Here is a 21,150-nt window from a genome sequence, read left to right as displayed (position 1 = left end):
GCGGCACTCACCTAGCGTTACTGATTTTCGTAAATCGCACTTTGCGAATATTTGAAATCTAGTCTCTCTCATTTTTTACAGATTTTACGCAGCATAAATAAGTAAAGATTAATAAATTCAATGTTTCATCCAGCGTGTTGCCTTTCTACGTTACCCATTGCAAATGCGCATGCCAGTGATGCTGGTATGCGGTGACGACATTTTTCCCGAGAGGGCCGAGGGAGGAAGTTTGTGTGTGTCATGGTGTGTGTGTGCATGTCCGTCCACTGTTGTTTATAAGCTGTTAACTGCAAACTTTTATGCATTTAAACGAAATGTCATTGTAACTGCAGCCTGCTCAATGAGCGAGAAATGTCCAAACCCCTGAAGAACTTGCATCACCTTCAAAACGGCAGTATTTTAGAAGTAAAAAGCAAGGTAAGTTTGTAACATGCTTTAGGCCTAATTTGGCAGGTGCAGGTGTTGTCTTTTCTTAACTTCATTATCAAATCGCCGTGGACAGTTCTTCACCAGGTGCGCCGCTTTGAGGAAAGGTTTATCCAGAATATTTGAAAGTGACGAGAAATGGCCTTTTGTGTATTCTACGGCTACTGCGGATCACGTGCCGCAAAGATTTGTGCGGGCGGTCCATCCCAACGTGCAGAAATGTCTCGAGGTGGGGGGGAAAGATCGCCTCAAGCATCTCGAGTGTTTTCTTTTTTTCTTCTTTTTTTTTTTTTTTTCTTTCTTGCGCATGACACGGGATTTTTACCGTTTTGAAATGGCAGAAATGCTGATTCAGTGCTTGCCGTTTGAAGTCTTGAACAACGGAGCTGTGTGAATTCTCTTGATTATTCCCTCCCTGTCTTTGACCTGCTTTGGAGAATTCCGTTTTGCAACCTACCTACCTACCTATGTGCAGTACTTATTTTAGTCTAGCCTCTAGAATATATTCTTGTAACGGTCGGCTGCCCGAGATCTGCGTGCATCGAGCTCGGTGTTGGCCCGCTCCAAGGTGCAACGTAGCCGCCGCGTGCAAGGGCACGCCTTTTTTCTTCACGGCTGACTGAGATCGTGGGCAAACGTCTGGAATGCATGTAAATGAGATCCGTGCATCTCAATTCAGAGTCGGACCAGTGAACCAAGTGTCGTTCGTGCGGGTCTGCTTTTGTAGTTTGGTCTATGGTAGGGACTTGTGCGAGCACCCCCGAGTCGTCCGTGCTCGAGGAAAGTGTCGCGAGCTCTCGCTGGTATCTTGCGCTCATTACTGTGGAATGTGCGTCGGAAACGTTTCAGAGAAGCGATTTTTAACACGTTTTTTGGTTGACAATTTTGGCGGTGCGCTACGTAATCCGTCTTTTTATAGGCTTGTATGTGTGCATTTGAATCCCATGTATATTCTGTTGCTGTGTAAACTTAAGAAAATGAAAAGCAGCGGTATTGTGATTGGTAACAATGATTACAGATATGTGGCAGGTTTTCTATAACATAGCTTGACCCTCTTAATTGATGGGTGCTGTTATCACATAATAGGACCCATCGTTGTGGTTGCTTATTTGTTCATCGATACATGTAAGTACTAACTGTTGTTGAGGACTGTGGCTAGGGGGGAACTACTAAAGGGAAGTTACCTTTGCATTGGCAATTTATAAGGCTAAAAAGCTTAAACCACCTTGCTGCAAAGAGCTTCTTGTGTTGTCTCACTTCATATTGGTTTTTGTTGTTTTCAATGCTTCATACTTATATTATGAACCAATTAACCACTTTGCTTCAATGTACCATAGTGACTTAAAGTCTTTATGTACCCAGTGCAGTTCTGTCATTTCACTAAACATGTCAGGATAAATGTGATAACACAGAGTGAATGTGCAAGGTAGTGGGCCATGCTTTGGGTTCACCCATGAAAAGTAGGATGTTAAAACAAGGCCTAAGGTAAATGTTTTTTCTCCTGGGCATCTGGGCTGAGTCCTCGGAGATATACCACATGCTAATCATCTAACTCGGGTTTGTCAGTCCATGACATCTTTGTCATTCTATGATTCCAAAGGATTAGAGAATATTCAGAGTACTGTAAATGACAGTACTTTTGCGAAGCCTATAATTATGAGAGGCTATCCAAGCTGGGCTCGAATGTGTTATATGCGAAGGCGCGCTGGTGCAAAGGTAGTGACGTGGTTAGCAAATTTAGCAAGGACAATTTTTCCCCTCAAGGACCCGTTTGCAAATGTTGGGTCCCTGAAACATAAAATTCAGTTTGCATTTTGTGAGTGCACGTTGGCATGAAAAGGATCTCAAAATATTCATGAGGCATTTGGCAACAAACTGCTTACTGCAATTGTTCCAGTATCTTGACTTCAACAAAAGCTATTTGTGACTTCCATGCAACTTTACCTTACCTGCACACATATATGGAACTGATTTTGGTGTAGTCAAATTTATTAGAATGTATTAAAAAGTACTTTAAACAATTTTTTATTTCTACAAAACTGTCAAAAGATGACCCAAATGTTTAGTCAAATCCAGTACACCCTTGTACTGATGGCCTACAATATAGGTAGCACATAACTTGCAGCATTCTTTCCAAGTCTTTCTGTTTTGCCAATGTTCAGAAAAAAGATAACATGAACAATTGTGTAGCGCTGTCTTTGCATCGATGTGAAATGAAATGACCCTGCTAGGAACTTTATGATGTTCAAGGTGTGCATTGGAAGGGTTTGATATTACAAACTGGGTATGTGCAACTTGTGAAGCAGTCATAGACAAATACTGACTTTTAGCTTATTCGTATCCTTCTCATGAGATACATGGTACACTAATTTTCTGCTTACCTTGAAATGCCAAGCAAGCGCCCACTCAAAATATGGAGATAATCGCGAAAATTGGGGAATGGGCGCTTGTTAGATCATCAATTTTACCTATATATGTAGGGCGCATATCTTATGTTGCAAAATTTGGGGGTAGGCGCTTAGTATGGAATGGGCGGATGCTCGGTATTTTACGCTAAGAGGGTACACTGTTGGCGCAAACACATTGGAAATTTTTTGAGTTTTATGTTGAAAGGGTATTGTCGGGCACCGAATTTTACCTCTTAGGTTAATGCAATATCTAAGAACTTTCCACCACCATTGTAGTTTTAATGACACCCCTTAAGAGTGTAGGAGAAAAATGGTGATCGCTTTTTTGCACTAACAGTGTCACACAGTGTGTCAGCTAAGCATTTTTTTTTATTATAGAAGTTTTTTTTTTTTTTTTTTTAATTACTCTGAATAAACTGATCTCACTAAGCATTGCACACATGCCGTAACAGTAGTTCACAGGAGGCAGGTGCTTGTGCGCGAGACAGCTCGTGTCATCTTGTGCTCTGCTGGCACAGACCTTCAGAAAGACTACTGTTCCCACATTGCATGCGGGCATCGGTGGTGCAACGAAACTGGCTGGTGAGATTGGTCTATTCAATCTTAATTTGAGCAAATATTTGGGACTTACTGAACGATGGTGCTTCTGGAGATCTAGCAGCATTCTGTCAAGAAAAGCTTGATTGGTAAATTCTCTATTCGACGAAAGAACATTGGAAGTAGTGGCATTGCGTGCTCAGAAGTTACAGGACTTGAACCCCAAAGAGTGCATTGGAACAATACTCGTTCTTGGGCTAGTTGGTGCATGATGCTGAGGAAACTCTTATTTTGCAAAACAGAGAGAGAAACACTGAGAAGGGGACATTGGAAGCTGGCCACTGATATACCCACTTGAACAAACTTTCTGGTAGAAATGAATGTATTCTGCATTCTTACTGACTCAAATTCTTTATTTTGTTATCCTAACAGTTTGCACAAATGAGGGGGGACTGTATTGGCCATGCAGTAAAGTTTCCAGATATCTGAACACTGGCATAGTTATACTACTGCATTATTTCATGCAATCCTAGTTTGCATGGATGACGCTGTAGTCACTGACAGGTTAAGAAGAGTGACTACTGGTTGGTCCCACCTCCAGTACAAGCTCTTCACCTACGGTGATATCCTGGCATCACCTGAGCTTTGAGTGTGCATGCACATATTCGCCACATAAGACAGCGAGGTTGTGCTAGAGGCAAACAACTGGAAGCTCCTCCCCAAAATCCTTATCCCGTTAGTGGCCACATACAAAGTGCACTTTGCAGTTTTGCAAGATAGTTTAAAAACGTAATGTGCTGGTTTGTCGCTGAATTAATGCTGCATTTTTTGTAGTAAAGGCCGCTGCATGAAGTTTCGTGCTGATTACCTAAGGCCCGTTCACAAACTTCCTACTGAGTAGGACCGAGTGAGACAAGGACCAGTTTTTAAGCCTCTTGCAATGGCGTAGCACCAGATGCACTGCTGCGGAGCAGGTTCTAACCTGTTGCAAGAGGCTTAAAAGCCGGTCTCGTCTCAGCCAGTCCTACTCGGTTGCAAGTGTGTGAACGAGCCTTAAGAATTCTATTGTGAAGTACACTCCAAGAAGCCCGTGTCGTATGAATGAAAAGTTGGGGTTTTCTCCCAATTATGTGTAAAAGTGTTGTGACACACAGGAATGGGTGCCGTATTTGCTCTGAAGCTGGCACAAATTTTGCACCACCTGCCAAACGGGGAAGAATGTCTCGCTGATAATGTCTGGCCTACGTTTTGCAGTTTGATGCAGAGTTCCGGCGGTTTTCGCTGGACAAAGCTGAGCTGTCGAGGTATGAGGAGTTCTGCCGGCTTATCGAGCGGTTCCACAACATTGGCGAGGTTGCCTTCACACTGTGTTACACGGACCCCATTCACGGGGACCTGCTGCCTATCAACAATGACGAGAACTTCGCCCGGGCTGTTCAGTCGGCACGACCCCTGCTCCGGCTGCTTGTGCAGAGAAAAGGTATGCGAGTCTCCTTGGCTGTTTTGACTTTCTTCACTTGCTGATGACTGTCTCGTGAATGAACAGTGTGAAAGTTTAGGTAAGAATGAGAAAACAAGGTACTAAACGCTAGCTCAACGGAGTATTTTACCAGAGCGACAAAACCACCTGCGCAAATAAATATGGACTTAGAAGACACCTTGCATAGAGACAACACCCCTTTCGTTGGTCACGAATGAGGCGCAAATAATCAATATCCCTCTCTTTTTTCTTTTTTTTAAAGGGATATTGAAAAGAAAATTTAAGTACACCTCTCATCTTCAGAAATGAGTTAAGCATAATCAATGAAATCTGCTAATAACAACTGCACACCTGTATTTTGAATGGATGGCTATATTTTTTATTCCAAACGCCCGATTCCAGCAAACGCTCGAAGAGCAGTTAACGGAGAGCGATGCATCTCGAAAGATCCGGTGCCTTGAGTGCGTTCGTGACTTCAGGTTTTCCTTCATGGGCAAAGCTACAGGGAAGCTGGCGTGGTGAGCTTCACCACTAGGTGGCATCGTTACAACCCGGATTTTCGGGATGCCCACTCCCCACAGGAGTTGAATAGTTGCAGGAGAGAAGGAAAATCCAGTTTGGCCAAGTTAGGACAGGCTGGCGTGCACACAGCTTGCCGCAGTACTTTCGCGGGGTGGCGCTGCTTTTATGGGCACTTTGACGTAACGACATTTGTTTTATTCTTTTTAAATAGTGTTTTGGTTGTTGTTGTTTTTTTTTCAAACAAATTATTGGTGTGTTTGTGGTGTGGCCAGAACGTGTTGTACATTTAGACAATAAAATGGGCACTAGAATTTCGTTGCTGCACACTTGTAAAGCGCATGCTCTCCAGTGTTCCTTAAAGGGTAACTCCGCTAACTTCCTAAGATTTTGGGATAATGAGCGATTTCGCATTAGAAAGCACTAGTAAAAGACATTGTCATTTGCTTTGCAAAAAATTAATATATATTGTTAAATCTAATTTTAAACATGAGCAGAAACCGAAACTTCGGCTCCGTCCAGCAACATTGGCCTCGGGTCGCCAAAAACATGGCTGTCGCCAGGTACGACATGTCACATTATCCTCTACAGAACAACGGACGGGATTGGGATAGGCGCATGCATGTCAGGCACAAGTGTCGTCTGCACCGCACTTTTCACCACGTTTTGGTGTCTAGGACATTCGACGACGTCTGCACAACTGCGGTGTAAGTCTGCGCACGTAATCTCCATAGTATGAACGAAACACTAAGCGACAATATCCATAAACGGTGAGACGACTGCGGTTGTGGCGTGGGAGACGGCCGTAACGGCAGGACGACCGATTGGCTCTCAAGCACACTGTGCAGGCACGTTACGCCAGTCACGTGGACACTGCTGAGCGCCGAGAGGAAAGGTTGCCGACGTCACCCGCTGTTCGTTGCACCTTAATTCGCCCGCTTGAGTCAGCAGATTTCGGCAACTTGGCAAGTTGCAAAGTTTGCTAGACCATTTAAGCAACATTTAGACAGAACTACGTTGTAATATTTGACATGTGGTCTTCCTAGGTGACACTAAAGAGGACTGCATTGTTTTTTCACAAACAAAAATGAAGCAAAGTTGCTCTTGAAAGGGCAACTTCACTCAAAAAGTTGACCCTATAGAAATGGCTAATATCGTTTAGGGGGTCAGAATATGGTCATACCCAAAATATGTGAAACCAACGCCGCATTCCCGATTAAAACCAATATTAAAAATGTTCTACCTGGTGGGTTAGCAGCCCGACAGCGGGTGAGCAATGCTGGCATCGGGTGAGCTTGTGAAGCAACACTGGGCATTGACATAGTTTTCGTCCTATGCTCTCGTACAAATACCGCGGTTGCTTTGTTTCCTGTGTCATTCTGCAATTCTGCTGACGGCAAGAGCTGCTTACCGCATTATCTTGTGTTCTCCTATTTTTATTTGCATCCTGGCTGTTCATTTAACTCCAGCATAGTTTCCGCAACCGCGCGGAAGGTAGCAAAGTGGTGCTGCTCGCTCATGTGCGTGTCGTGGAGCCGGATAGACTTACCGGACTCGCGTTGGGCAACGCCGAGCACGACTTGCAGTGCTGTGGGTTTCACCAACAATCTGGTGCGTTACCCGGAGCTGCAGTTCCACCAGTTCCTAAGAGACCGAAAGAGGCACAAGGTTTGGGTCGGTGCCGTTCACCGGATAGACTTCGGAAGACCGTGGACTCCAAGATCCAACGTGAAGCCCTGCTCCAGCAGTTTACGCCAGACACCTACACATGAGATCTGCGGCTGCTGACTGCCGCGGGTTTCTCCACGAAACACGCATATTTGAAGAAAGATGCGGTGCCGTCGCTGTTCACATACCGTCAGCCGGCTGCTCCAGTACAAGTGTCCGGTCACAGCAGCTCTATCTAGCGTACACATAAAGGCACCTTAGTTTTAACAACTGAGACCGCTTGTAGATACCATCTGTCTCCCACTATTTATTTATCTCTTGGTCTGCACGAGCAAGGAACAAATACAGACACGCTGCGCCGGCACTGACCACGTCATTATTTACAGCAGTCGGATTCGCTTTTCAGCCGGCAAATTTATAAATGCACACTAAAACTTGCTGCATTTGGTGCATATTTACGAAGTGCAGCGGTAAAAAAAGAAAATGTGCAACTTGCCTTCTGTTTTAAAACTCCACGTGCGACTGAGCCGGCCGTGTCGGTTCGTCAACTCAGGAGCGCGGGACAAAATCTACGTCGTGCCGTCGACGGGCAGCTGACTATCAGTGTTGCCAAGCTGCTCGAGCCGGTAGTTTTGGTTTCGCCGTGCCGCCGGAACTAAACTTGGATTCGCAATATCTACATAACTATACACTACCGAAAAACAAATTGTATCTCGTGATTCAGGGTCACCGACTTCGACTAAACAGATCATAACCCAAAAATCATAAAAATAAAATGAAGTTTCTTTTTAAGAAAAAACACTGCACTCAAAAAAAAAAAAAGTTTTTAGTTGCCTAAATAGAATATGCTTTGTCTGGTTTGAATTTGTAGGAAAAGTTGATTGAAAGTGTTAATTTCATGGGCTTTCTGCCCATGGTACTGTGGTCCTGGGGCAGGAAAAGAACAAAAGAAGAGGCATAGATTTCTCATTGCCAGAATATCACAGGTTTGGAGGGAGAAAGATGCCTGAATTCAATATAAAAAAGGCCACTCCCACTGTAAAGTGCAATCAGTCACACTCAGTGCCAGGATGACAAACCTGAACACCACTGGCACCCGGCTGTTCCAAAGTTCCATGCACATTTCCTAAGAAGTGCAACATTAGAAAAGATTGACTTCTAATGCGCGGAAAATTTAATGTTTGCACTCCAACTACTTAATCAGTGCTAAATCCACACATGCATACACCATTGTGTCTTTATGCTGAAATCTCCCAAAACGGTAAAAATTTTGTCGTAGAAGGTTAGGAAATTTTCGAAACAGTCCGAACTGAACCTTGAATGTTTTGCCCCATTGCTAGGTAAAACATAATGTAACAAGGTAAGCAAAGCAGTGACTGCCTTATTTTTTAAATATAGCTTGAGGGTTTCTTTTCAAGCACATCTCTTTAAAATAAGGGGTTGAACTATAATTAGTTATATAGTGATAGTGAGACCATAGAGTCGACAGAGATGCTCTGACATGTCAACCGTTTCTCTTAACCCTCTAGTGCAAAGCAGTGAAGCTTGATGCCATGGTGTTGGTTCAAAGCAGGGAAGCATGGAGCAAAAAGTCTTATAATTTTGGAGACTCTTCGCAATTTCTGGAATATTCATTCCACTCAAATACTTGAACAGCAAATCGAATAGCAAGCACTACTTGCAAATTTTCCAAAGTTTCAAATATTCTAACACCTTTGTTCTGAGTGCTCTTTGTGCTTGTCAGCTTTAAAGGGGCACAAAAACCAAATTGTGGTGCTCATCTCTGCTTAAACATGAAGCGGGTTAAAGTAGGACTTCACCAATACAAATGTTTTGTAGGATAAAGCAAGGAAACAAATTTTTAACTGAATAAAACAATAAGCAAAAGCCACCTTGTGGTTGTCTGTGAAGCTCGATGGATTGTTATAACATGGAAGTAAGAGTAGCTCCACAACGGGAAGTATGCTCGCCTCTAGAGATTACTTGGGCCTGAGCATAGTGTCGAGGCACTTTGGTGAAGAAAGTAACAGCAGAGTTGGCCACCATTAGTTTCAATATCGGGTGGTCTTTCCGGCAATGCTTGTTTGGGGTGGTTTGGGGATTGTGTATGTGCAATGTAACGTCGAAGCTATGCGGAGGGCAAGTTCGTCTGCTTCTTGCGCAGGGGGTAGCGGTGACGTCAGAACGCCGAGCCCTGATTGGCTGATCGCGACCCCCTATCTGGGCGTCGTCTGCTCCTTTGCTACGTCGTCTGCTTGCAACGTCGTCTGCGTCTGTCTTACTTTTCCTGCGACTTTCGGAAGTGCAGAGGCCAGATATACGAAACGATCTTACGCCAAAAATGTGCGTAAGACAAAACTTAAGAACAAATTCGTATTCACGAAACGAAATTTTCGTAAGTTTTGCGCAGGTTACGTCGAAATCCTACGACAGCTCCGAAGCTGTCTTACGCACTTCTTACGATCAAATCAGCATGACCGACAGCGTCGCGGTCGCGACGACCCACGGACGTTTATTTTTCTACGTGCGCTTCTCACGCGTCCCGACTCCAAGCAGCAAGAAAAAGTAAAAAGTACTTGAAACAGATTCCGACGAACAAGAACGCAGGATGCACAAACATCCGGGAAAAGCTCCAACGGCCACGATTACACCGAACACACCAAGCGAGTACGGCAGTTAGGCCTAGCAGGCAGTCCGCGACTCGGCGGCCGCCTGCCCACAACCCGCTGGCGTGCTGAATGGAATATGCCCGCGCGACCCTTGTGAAACCTTCCCGTATTATACTTTGATCACTGACCTCAAATTTAGATTAAGAGGTCACTTTCTTCCTCTTTTTATCTCCTTGTTTCCCGAGGCAACGGTGACTCTCGCCGGTGAAAAAGCGGTGAATCTGCGACAGACGCGGGAAAGGTAAAGCAGCCATCGCTTTGACTAGCAGACGTAAAGCATACGACGTTAACTGCGCCAACCCGCCGACGCCATTAAAGAATGAGGGGTCTCGCCGCACACGAAAGGAGGGAAAAAGTATTTGGGAGGGAACTTGCGGACACTAACACGCCCACCTCTCGGCTCTTAGCAAACAAACCTCAGCTCCTCGGGACACCTCGCCAGTGAGTCGTTTGACCTCCCTCTTGATGCGCGTCTGCTAGTTGTTAGACAAAAACAACGTACCGCTCGAGTTATTTCGTCTGCCGTCTCTGAAAGGCGAAGTCGAGCTCGCTCGTGAAGACCTGCACTCCCGAAATTCGCAGGAAACGTAAGACAGACGCAGACGACGTTGCGAGCAGACGACGTCGCAAGGGAGCAGACGACGCTCAGATAGGGGGTCGCGATCAGCCAATCAGGGCTCGGCGTTCTCACGTCACCGCTACTTCCTTTCTCATGCGCAGAAGACGAAAATGAGCCCACTTGCGAGGCGTATAAAATGTCTTTAAACGGGCCCGAATGCCCTCCTCTCCTGATGATGGAATAGCCGCCTTGGTCGACAGCAATGAACTCTATTGCTATGAAGCCAACACAACTACTATCATAGCTAAAAGGAGACGGCCCGCACAGCTCTGCAAAGTGACGCACATGTAAACAGAATCGCTGCGGCATTATTGGTGGCATTGGGGATCCGGGAGGGACCCGATGTCCAGGAAGATACGTTTGAAGTAAAAGGGTGTCAGCAAGATCCACGTAAATACCTGTTCACGCTAGGAGCAGAACCGCACTGGCACCGCGTTCTTGGTAACCGCTTCGGGAACAATCTTCTATAACCAATTTTATGAATCGCTAAGCCACTAGACAATTTTCAACTCAATGCTGACTTGACGTTCAGAAGAGAAAAATTGGACCGGCATTGAGTAGCTCCCAACTACTGCTCTAACTCAACATGTGTTAGCATACTGTCATAACAGGAATAAAATGGACATACATTCTAAAAAAAGTGTACATACCCATGTTGCAAAGGCAATCCATATGGCATTTTTTTTAGCTCAATTACACAGAAAAGGAGATAGAATCTAGGAGAGTGACCCTTTTCGACGAGAGCATTTGCCACCGCTGCATCTGAAAAAAAGGGACGACAAGGGGAAAGACTGGACTTTTTACCCCAAAATAGAGGTCAAGGGATCAAACTATACATACGGGAAGGGTCCACAAAGGTCGCATGGGCTTATTCCATTCAGCAAGCCAGCCGGTCGTGTGCAGAGTGTCTTGCCCCGGGTCTTCGGAGCAACATTGCGTCGGAGTGCCTTGCGAGGCCTAACGGTCGCTTGGTTGGTAGGAACATTGTCATTGTAGCTTTTTCGGGTATCCATGGTTCCGGCGGTTGTCTCTGCCGCGGCGTCCAGTTTCAAGTACTTTTCTCTTGTTGGTCGAAGTCGGGACGTGCACAGAGAGCACGTAGAAATGCATGTTGGTCGTTGAACGACATAAGCGAGCGATGTTGCCGGTGGTGTGGATTTGAACATCATGAAAAGTATGTAAACCTCTGGAGCTGTCATAGGCATGGTCATAGGATTTCATCATAGCTGACGAAAAACTTGCAATAATTTTGCTTCATGAATCCGGATTTCTTCTTAGGTTTTGTCATAAGATTGTTTCGTTAATAAGCTCTGTTACCTGTTGCGGACGGTAAAGACCAGGCAGACAGGTTATACAAATACGACTCTGGGCCTAATTCGCTTCTCGGCCACCGTGGCCCCTGGTAATGTAGCGGTGTCTTCAGCCTCGTTAATGTCGTCATACCCACTGCTCTCGTCACGTTGGTCGGCCATCGCACACTTGAGGCAGCTCCTCCGGCTCTGCAATATGGTACAGCCCTCAGGTGCTTAGACTATACAAGATTGTAACGAGTTGATGCCTCCAAGTGGCAAAGCTTGTAACTATGGTATTCTTGACCCTTCATGGCATGATGACATCAAGGCCGTGCCGGATCTCTTGAGATGCATCACTCTCTTCAATATCTGATTTTGAAGCGCTCGCCAAACTCTGATTATTTAGAACGAAAAATGTAGCCATCTGCTTAAAATGCAACCTTGCAATTATCAATTACATTACAGGTCTAGCTGATCCTATTGGACTAATTCTTGGTGTTTTGTGTGTATTTGAAGTTGCGATTCAGTACCCTTTAAGTGACTACTTGGTTCTCATAGCGACCACGTGCATTTCATGATAGTGCCGGCAACACATATTTCTGAATGCTAAAATACTTTGGAAATAACGTGCTTAGCGACAAATGAGGCCAGAAAAACTAAAACTGGGAAATATATTTTTTTTTTTTTATCGGAATTTTTTTTAAAGGTGCGTAAAATGATTTTGTTGTTTTGTGGCTCTAACTTTATCTTCCTTTTTTTATAGTCTAAAACTTGTAAATTATTTGCATGAACATCCCGCTTCTATGTGAAATGTGCAATCATTAATATTGTTTTCCTTAGTACCAAGAAGGGAACGGCTGTAAGATTTTGATTTAGCATTTGGAAATCGGGATTTTTACACTTCATAAAGTAGGTTATGTTTGAGCCTTGAAACGACAGTTAAAAAAAACCCAGCCCTTCAATTTTAGAATTAATGAATTGTATTATAAGACTGGCAAGTATTTTAAAAGCCACTGTCTGTGTTCTTCCTTAATACCCAGGATCTGACAAAATATTAGCAATTGTGTAATCTGTTGTCTCGGTGAAATGTGATATTCAGTCGAACCAATGTTCATCTCTTGCCATCATCTAAGTTGTACAAGAAAGTGTGCATCATTTGCAAACTTATTTTGGGGAATAATCGGAAACAATGCACAAGGGGTAGCATTTAGCCATAAGGAAGCTGCACAAAGATCTTATAAAGAAGTTAAAATTTCAAACCTCAAATGACGGCCCTTATGTGTTCATTGATAGTTGGACGAGAAGGGCAAACATGGTTTCTGTGTGCCAACTGTGGCCACCGTCGTTGCCCAGGGGACAGCCGGGAGGAGTTGAACGGCTATGGCGCCCAGGGGGGCGGACGCAAGAAGCGCTTTCTGGGCCAGTACCTGTTGCCGTCGGGAGTGCGGTCGGCCAAGCCGGTGCTGTCTATCTCTCTGCCCGAGGACTTTCGGCAGGTGTCGTCCATCATCGATGTAGACGTGGTGCCGGACACGTGCCGTCGGGTCCGCCTGGTGAAGCACGGCTCAGACAAGCCGCTGGGCTTCTACATTCGCGACGGCACGAGTGTGCGCGTGACGCCCCACGGCCTCGACCGGGTGCCCGGCATCTTCATCTCACGCCTGGTACCGGGGGGCCTGGCGGAGGGCACGGGCTTGCTTGCTGTCAACGACGAGGTCCTCGAGGTGAATGGCATCGAGGTGGTGGGCAAGACCCTCGACCAGGTACGTGCCTGCTTTGAGCTTCTCTCACTGTGGAACATCTGTGCCGACTTGTGCCAAGCGGGAGTTCGTAGAGGGTTTGCACGGGTATTTAAAAAAAACCTTAAAATCCTTGAATTTAAACAGAATTTTTCAGACCATTAAGCCCTGGAATTTCTAACAGTACTTCAAAACCCTAAAATTTGCCAATAACAACCTTTTTTTTTTTTTTTTTGATAAATGTTTTTTAAGATATTAAAATATAATTTTTTTTTTTTTATGTCTAATTTTCAACAAGAAACTTTTTTATTTGGCCCATTTAGAGACATTTAGCAGATGCCTTTTAAGTGCCTGGTTACAATGGTAGCTGACCCGGTGGTTCCGGATCTGGTCCTTCCCCTCCGCCATCTTGCGATACTGCCCCTGTTCGCCTTGTTTTCTCGCATGCTGTTTCCTAGCTACTCCTGGCTTGTTTCTTCAGCATCTGTTTTACACTACACATGGTGAACGTAGTTTAAATTGTGCGCGATGCCCGAGAAGTGCAACTTTCAGGGTCACGATTACAGACACCGAGAAGCATAGGCAACAAACGACATCACCTACATTCTTGCCGTTTTCCTTAAACTATTCTACTTGACTTTGTCAAGTCGAACAGCCTAAGGAGAACAGCAAAAACAAAGATGCAAGAACTTCTAAACATCAACCAGGAAATCAAGGGAAAGCTGCAGTAGCTCTACTGAACCCTTTACTAGAACTTCTTTGGCAAATGCTCCTTTTCCTAGGTATCATGCTATAGGGAATTTTTGCAGTGCATTTCAAAAAGTTGTTATACAGTAAAACCTCGTTATAACAAAATGGGATATAACAAACAAATGGATATAACAAAGCAATCATAATTCCCCTTGCTTGAATAGTTGGAAGAAATGGACATTGGCTATAACAAACTAATGGTTATAACAAAGTAATTACGACCGCTCCCTCAGCTTCTTTATAACGAGGTTTTACTGTATTATAAATTTACTAGATATAGTATTTTAAGGGGTCCTTGAAAATATCTTTACAGGCCCTTAAAGGACACATGCAAAGGAAAAAAACATTTTTTTTTAAACAGCTTAGATGGAAAAAGGATGTCATAAAACAATTTTACAACGAAGAAAAAAAATTTTTAGAGCTATATTTACGGCGCTTTACGACTCTGTAGGGAGCCGCCGCTGGTCACGTGATAGGCCCGCACGCCGCCGCGCTGCGCCGCCACCGCCGCGAAGTCACTCTGCTGCCGCACGCTGAGCGTTGTGCAAACACCGCTTCAACACGTTTCTCCACGCAAAAGTAACTTATTCATCTTTGTTTTGAAGTATAACAAAAAACTAAGAATAATAGACAACTTTTAGAGCCCAAAGGAAACTCCTGAAAAAGGGCAAGCAGACGTGATAGACCTGTGCGCCAGTCAGACAGGGCCACTTTTCCGTTGCGGCGGCGGGCGCCAACTACAAATTCGTATAGCGCCGTAAATATAGCTCTAAAAAAATATTTTTCTTCTTTGTAATATTGATTTATGACATCCTTTTTCCATCTAAGCTGTTTAAAAAAATGTTTTTTTTCCTTTGCATGTGTCCTTTAAAAGTCCTTAAAAACCCTTGAATGTTTTTTCTTTAAAGCCTGTACAAACCCTGTCGTAGAACACGCCCAAATGGCATGAGCTGAAATCGCCGAGATGCTGCTTGTCCCGCCCCCGAGACGAGAAGTTGAGCTATTCACAAATCCCACTGTCTATACACGTTTCCAAAAAACGCTCCTAGGCCGCCGCCATGTTGCTGATGCTGATGCGGCTGGTGAGACCCTCGCGCCCTCTATCACCGAAAAAATTTTCTGCCACTCTCTTGGACTGTGAACACCTGCTCAGCGCAGTTCTCTACCTACGTTTCTGTGGTTTTGCATTCAACATTTTGTAGCCCCTCTTGAAAGTTTCCACTTAAATATTTTTTATGCGTGCTGCATACCCTTTTTGTGTTTCTTCCATAATGAGAAATAAGGCTGGTAAGTGCATGCGAGTCAAGCTTTTCTGCTCGACATTCACGGGAAACGTAGAAGGTGAAGGATGTTGAACGGCCCTCGACGCGACTTTGCGAACATTGTTCTCCCCTCTCCCAGAGATAATCCGCGTAGAATCCTGTCATCTCCAAAAATAGTTGTCTGGGTTGGGGTTTGAAACCGGTCAGTCGCGTTCGTTCCTTTTCTTTGATGATATTGTGAAAAAAGGAAGCTCTTCCTAAAACGTGTGACAAAACGAAGCCGTCTTGGATTTTGTTCAATCGTAAAGATGTGACTGTCGTCCGCTGTGACTGCGTTATTCTAGACCTTTCTCAAATAAATTATTTTCAGATAACGCTGCATCATGTGGTGCATACAATATATTGTTTGAATGTTAACACTCGCTAAATTGTATGTCTGTGTCCTGTTCATCAGTAAACACGTTATTTGTGAACATGAAAACTGCATGCCTTTCGGCTATCTTCTGTTATAAATTATTTTCGACAGCTAAGCGCTTCGTCGTTTGACGCGCGGCTAATCAGGCGGTGGCGTCAAAACTCATCGTAAAAAAGGAGAAGAAAACGACAACATTCCAGTCGCGTTCGTTCTGTTGCGCGCATACCCAACAAAAATCTTTTATAGGTTTTTTATTGCTTTTTTTCAAATGTGGTACAATGCTTTCTCAGTGACCTCGGGAAAATACATGCACCATGAAACACAATACAGCGGAAAAGAAGAGAATTTAGCCGCCAGCAGTGTTTGAAACTGCGCCTACGCAGGCTGCACCTATCGAAATCACAGTCCACTTGGTTAGAGTTAGTAGGGACGCCGGTGAGAGTCTAGCCTCAAACCTAGTGACTGGGCTCGAAAATGGTATGCTGCCCCTGGGGTCGAGTGTTTCTTGCAAAGGTGTATAGGCGGGCGCCACTCGTTTTTCAAGATGGCGGTTACAGCGAGTGTCGGAAATGCGTGCTTGTATACCAGTTGCTGAGCCCTGTCTAGTGTGCTGGCTTCACTGAGCGACACAAATTATTCCCGCTTATACAAGGAACCTAGAGTGTTATGCGCATAGGTCACCTCTTTATTCTGAAAACAAACGGTGTTTAGCGTAATATTTATGCCGGGAGGCACATTTTAATTCAGGAATAAAACCGAAACAAACTTTTATTACGGATTTAATTTTTTGATATAGGTGTTCATTTTGGTTTCTCTCCTCCCTCAAAACGTGCCTCACAGCGTAATTATCATGCTGAAGAAATTCTTTGCGGAAACTTCATTTTGTGATATGCATGTCCGACCCAGGACCTTACAAATATTTTGGAGAGTTCAGTGTCCCTTTAAAGGAGCTGTGTAACAATTTCAGTGCTCTGCTTAAGCAATTTGGGAGTTGGTATTTCAACCTTTCTGAAAGAAAGAACAAAAGACCACTTTTGCCTGCATGTCCTATTTTTATTTGAAAAAATGACAAATATTGAGTTTTTCGGCACCTCTCACCTCCTTCGCCATCTTCCGAGTCACGTGCACTGTGACGTGAATGGGGGACACGCGGGGTTCCAGTGAAGCTCTCTCTAGAGCCATCAGTGAGCAGCGAGAACTCACCCGCTCGCGACCATGTGACCACATGCTTTCGCAGCATGATCAACATGGCGAAAGGAGGAAAGTCGCGTCGTCTTGGTCCGGCCATCCCTGTCTGGCTCTTCCCCCGTCCCCCTCCGGTTTCTGGCCGCCGTTTCTTAGTAGCAGATAGAGCTGACAGTTTTGTTGTCCTCGGATAGATGGCGCCACTAAAACTCCGTATAATAAAAATTTTGTCGATAATACCAGGTTTTTGACGCATTTGTATTTATGTTGGATCAACAAGATTTATCGATAAATTACCTTATATTGAGCAGGTATTTGCACAACTTCCTATCTTTTTACAAGTCCCCCATTGACGTCGTGCCGTGTGGTTCTCATGGCCGCCGCTCACGGCTGCAGGTCGGGAAATATTCAAACTTTTGCCTCGCGATTGCACGGCAGAATTGCATCACATCGAAGGAAGGATATGTTTTTTGTCCTTTGTAACAAGATAAACACTGTCAAAAGTAGAAGATGCTAATTCTTTCAACATTAAAATTGTTGGGCAGCTCCTTTACAGACAGGTTCTTCCTTGCACCTTAGAGGTGGTAAAATATTGTGTTCAAAAAATCGGCGCTGGTATTTGTTTTCTTGGAGCCTCTTTTTTTATTCAGATAAAGGTCATCTGAAATAATGACCTGCAGGCCCTTTATTGGGTTTTGGGGGCATTTAGATGATTAAAGAATCAATCAAAATTTTACAAAATATCGCTATGGGTGCTTAGTCTATAATATGTTCTCGAAACATATAAATTGAGAAATGCTGTTCTCACTACAAAAGCCCTAAAACAAAATCAGTCAGACAACTGAAGTGTGTGCTTTTCTAAGGCAACGCGTGATGCATACGACTTTACAATACATCAAGTGTTTATGTATATCTCAATAACGATGTCAGTTTTTCATGTGCTAAAAAGAAATCAAAATGAGACCTTTTTGTAAAGACTATTATGGTTAAATAGCGTGTTTTTGGGATTGTAGTGTTTTGTTTTTTTGTTTTGTTTTGCCCCAGAATTGCAGTAATTTGTATTAATAATAATATAATTCAGCTATAGTAATACTACATAGGTTTTCAAACTCTAATATAATTTATTGCATATTATCCAATTTCAAACATGTGAACAACTATGGCAATCCAAAGTTGGCAAATTACCATCACTGGTGCCAGTTGCAGCATTCTTAATTAACAAGGTATAAAATGAAAATAGTCTAGACATTCTAGCTAGTCTAAGAAATTCATGTAAAATGACATAAGTTGTGGGTAAAGCATATGGTAATGTCAAAGTCGCGACTTTTGGCAATCAGAAAAGCTTCCAAACTTGCCGCCAATCCTTCCAAATCAAATGTCCCAAGATAAAAAAAAAAAAAAAAGAACTGGTTCTGTTGTAGTAATTACAAAACTACCCAGAACACTTGTTTTATTTTGTTTTTATGTGCCACCGTTTTGCCAATCTCAGCCTTTCCAGCTCGAGGAAGCACCGTTGGAAAACCAGTGAAACAGTAGGATATTTTAGTATTGCGTACACAAACGAAAGCAAGCACTTTGTGTTTGCGTTAGCGTTGGGTGCTCCACGTTTCATGTGCGCGGAGCCCAAAGTTGCGGTCTTGGATTGCTGCATGGCAACGACGCGCTTGTGCAGCCTGGAGCACGCACCTCTAACACAAAAGCACAGCACTTGGGTTTGCTTCTGTATGCAGTATTAAAACTCTAGTAAAGTAGTCACATGCCGGCTGCAGCACTCCATCGGGTCAGTGAAGAGTACTGTTTGCATGCAGAAATGACTTCACTAGCCATGATCGCAACCAGTTCAGCCGTGCCAGCTGCACAGGAGAACCGGAAGACGCTCACTATAGTGCTTTCCGTTTTCGCTGCGGGAGGGCGAGCAACGAGCTGGAGGCGCGAACATGCAAGAAGGGGCGTGTGGACGAAGAGTATGGTGCTACTGCTATTTAACTAGGGCTGATGGTGCAAAGAAAGCTTTAGCTGGCGCCGATATTACATGCTCAGATATGATGAAGACAGCACCAAGCAGAGGTAGGTGGTAGCGAAGAATGTGGTTGCAAGGTGTGTTGAAGTGCACCTCAGAACAGTGTAAAAGAATGTGCCAAGTCACGCTGGTGCCGTGATTTTGTTCACTTGCTCTTCTTTGCAGCTATAGTCAACTTCTCGTCTCGGGGTACGACCACTGGTGTCTCTCAGTTGTCACTGGGTAGTTCCAGCCGACGTTGCCCTAAAGTGTATGCAGCATTTGTCCTTAAAAAAACATTGCTTTCTTCTGGTGTAGAGGAGTTTGTGTTCGTCGCTCCTCCGAGGCCGGCAGTCACAAGCAGCCTCGTCAGTAGCGCCTTGTTTGTGCAGGTGACCGACATGATGGTGGCCAACTCTTCCAACCTTATAATCACGATCCGGCCAGCAAATCAGTGCAGTGTGGGGACTCTGCCTCGGCGGGGCTCCTTCGGTCGCTCTTCACAGATGTCTCACGGCTCACACAACTCGAATCCGTCCGTAGTCTCTGACGACGACCGCCTCGACGAAGACGAGATCAGGGACCACACGGCGGGTTTCGAGGGGCTCGACGAAACGCCGCCGCATAGTGCACACGACGGCGTCATCACCCTTTGACTCGGCGCCCCCAGCGAGGGTGGCCGTATGGACGTAGCTCTATTTTCCCAGGGATCGCTTCCCCCAGGCCTTGCCTCCGACTAGGGGGTCCCGCCTGTTCCGTTCCAGGGCATTGGCTCGAGCTTCACCTTGACGAGTCCCACTCTGTCCGATGGCAGAGCCGGACGGCGGTGGAGGGGGCAAATAACCAAATTGCATGCTGTCGACGTGCCCCAGACTACCCTTGCACGACGTGCACCCATCCAAGGGAGAACCGGACGTCCAGTTGCACGAGTTTAATTAGTTTCCGTCGAGACGTGTTTTTTTTTTGTAACTTGTCGACTGTTTTAGGGAAAGATATATTATATACATATGTATACATGTATACCATCTATTTTTATACATTCGACAGGCCCTTGCCAGGGTGTGTTGTGTGCGTGCAACAATGCAAATTGTTTCTTCTGGCCTTTTTTTTTTTTTTAATTGATGCCGACTGTTACTCATTTTTGTATATGATTTTGTTCATAGGTGACACGACAGCTTGTTGCTGCACTGACTTTTTTAACTGTAAGGCCTTGATTTCAAAAATGGAGGGTGCAATTTGTCTGCACTCTCGGACGTGATTTGCAAGGGGTCAATGACATCTACATTCCGTGCTTGTGTTGTATGGTGCTTTTGTTACCATTTTTTACACTTCCCTTTCCCCACGGGCTGTTGGCAGCCTACACCACAAACCATTTCTCATTCAGAGCTCAAGTGCCTTTCTGTAAGGAGACTGGACGAGCTTAACTCTTCCACACGCGTTGACTCCCGAAGGCTGGCCTTCGTGATTGTGATTGCACAACTTTTATAAGGACAACCATCACCTGTCTATGACTTACACCTGACATTCCTTTCTTAAAAATGCAAGTGTTTGTAAAATTGATCTGGAGGTAATAAAGTTTTCTTACGCCAACTCCGAATTCACTCTTCTGATTGGAGAGAGGTACAGTGCAATCCACTTATAGCCATAATGAGAAAACCCGAAAATTTAATCCTTATAACCGATTAATGTATCTGGACTAAAATTGAGTGTTGTAGTCTAGAACTGATTGTTATAAATAGTACATCGTTATATGTGGTAGTGCTACGTCATTTGCACTGTACTACTTGGAAAAATGGTGCGGTCCCTTTTGATGCATGTTTCTATATCTTGCAATTGGTCATGTTGCAAGTCAAAACGAGCAATTGTGGGGATGGATTGCTAGCAAACGGTAAGGAGATAGAATCATTTCTTTGTAATTGCAATGCCACTTAATTTTCCTGAACCCAAACATTTCATTTGATCATAACCTCAACAAACCGTGATTACAATGACTATTTGGGATTAGAAAGCCTACAAATCTTGCACATTGCTGTAAAAAGCCCCACCTAGCGAGTTAATTTTTTTTTCCTCAAAGGTGTGTTTTAGTGATATATTTTGCTTCCTGAAGTTTCAAGGTACTGTACGCACTAAAATTTAGGGGAAAAAAATGTTTGTCTATTCAAATCTCTCGCAGAAGGAACGG

The 21,150-nt window shown here is 44.3% G+C and overlaps 1 protein-coding gene across 1 annotated transcript; it reads left to right on the top strand.

Annotated features, from left to right (window-relative positions):
- Positions 1-159: 159 nt before the first annotated feature.
- Positions 160-20,558, top strand: LOC8027193 (partitioning defective 6 homolog gamma). Its single transcript, XM_029988360.4, has 4 exons — positions 160-417; positions 4,626-4,851; positions 12,972-13,381; positions 19,361-20,558. The coding sequence occupies exons 1-4, from the start codon at positions 352-354 to the stop codon at positions 19,622-19,624; spliced, it is 966 nt and encodes a 321-aa protein (XP_029844220.1). The 5' UTR covers positions 160-351; the 3' UTR covers positions 19,625-20,558.
- Positions 20,559-21,150: the final 592 nt, after the last annotated feature.

The sequence above is a fragment of the Ixodes scapularis genome, unplaced genomic scaffold, assembly GCF_016920785.2.
Source record: "Ixodes scapularis isolate PalLabHiFi unplaced genomic scaffold, ASM1692078v2 PGA_scaffold9__187_contigs__length_104089568, whole genome shotgun sequence".
Taxonomy (NCBI): Eukaryota; Metazoa; Arthropoda; class Arachnida; order Ixodida; family Ixodidae; genus Ixodes; species Ixodes scapularis.
The sequence above is the reverse complement of the archived record's forward strand: the minus strand, read 5'-3'. Positions and strand labels throughout refer to the sequence as shown.

Coding starts and splice junctions, on each gene's coding strand:
- LOC8027193 (XM_029988360.4), top strand. CDS start 352: ATGTCCAAACCCCTGAAGAACTTGCATCACCTTCAAAACGGCAGTATT. Junction 418..4,625: donor TTTTAGAAGTAAAAAGCAAG/GTAAGTTTGTAA, acceptor TACGTTTTGCAG/TTTGATGCAGAGTTCCGGCG. Junction 4,852..12,971: donor GCTGCTTGTGCAGAGAAAAG/GTATGCGAGTCT, acceptor GTCGTTGCCCAG/GGGACAGCCGGGAGGAGTTG.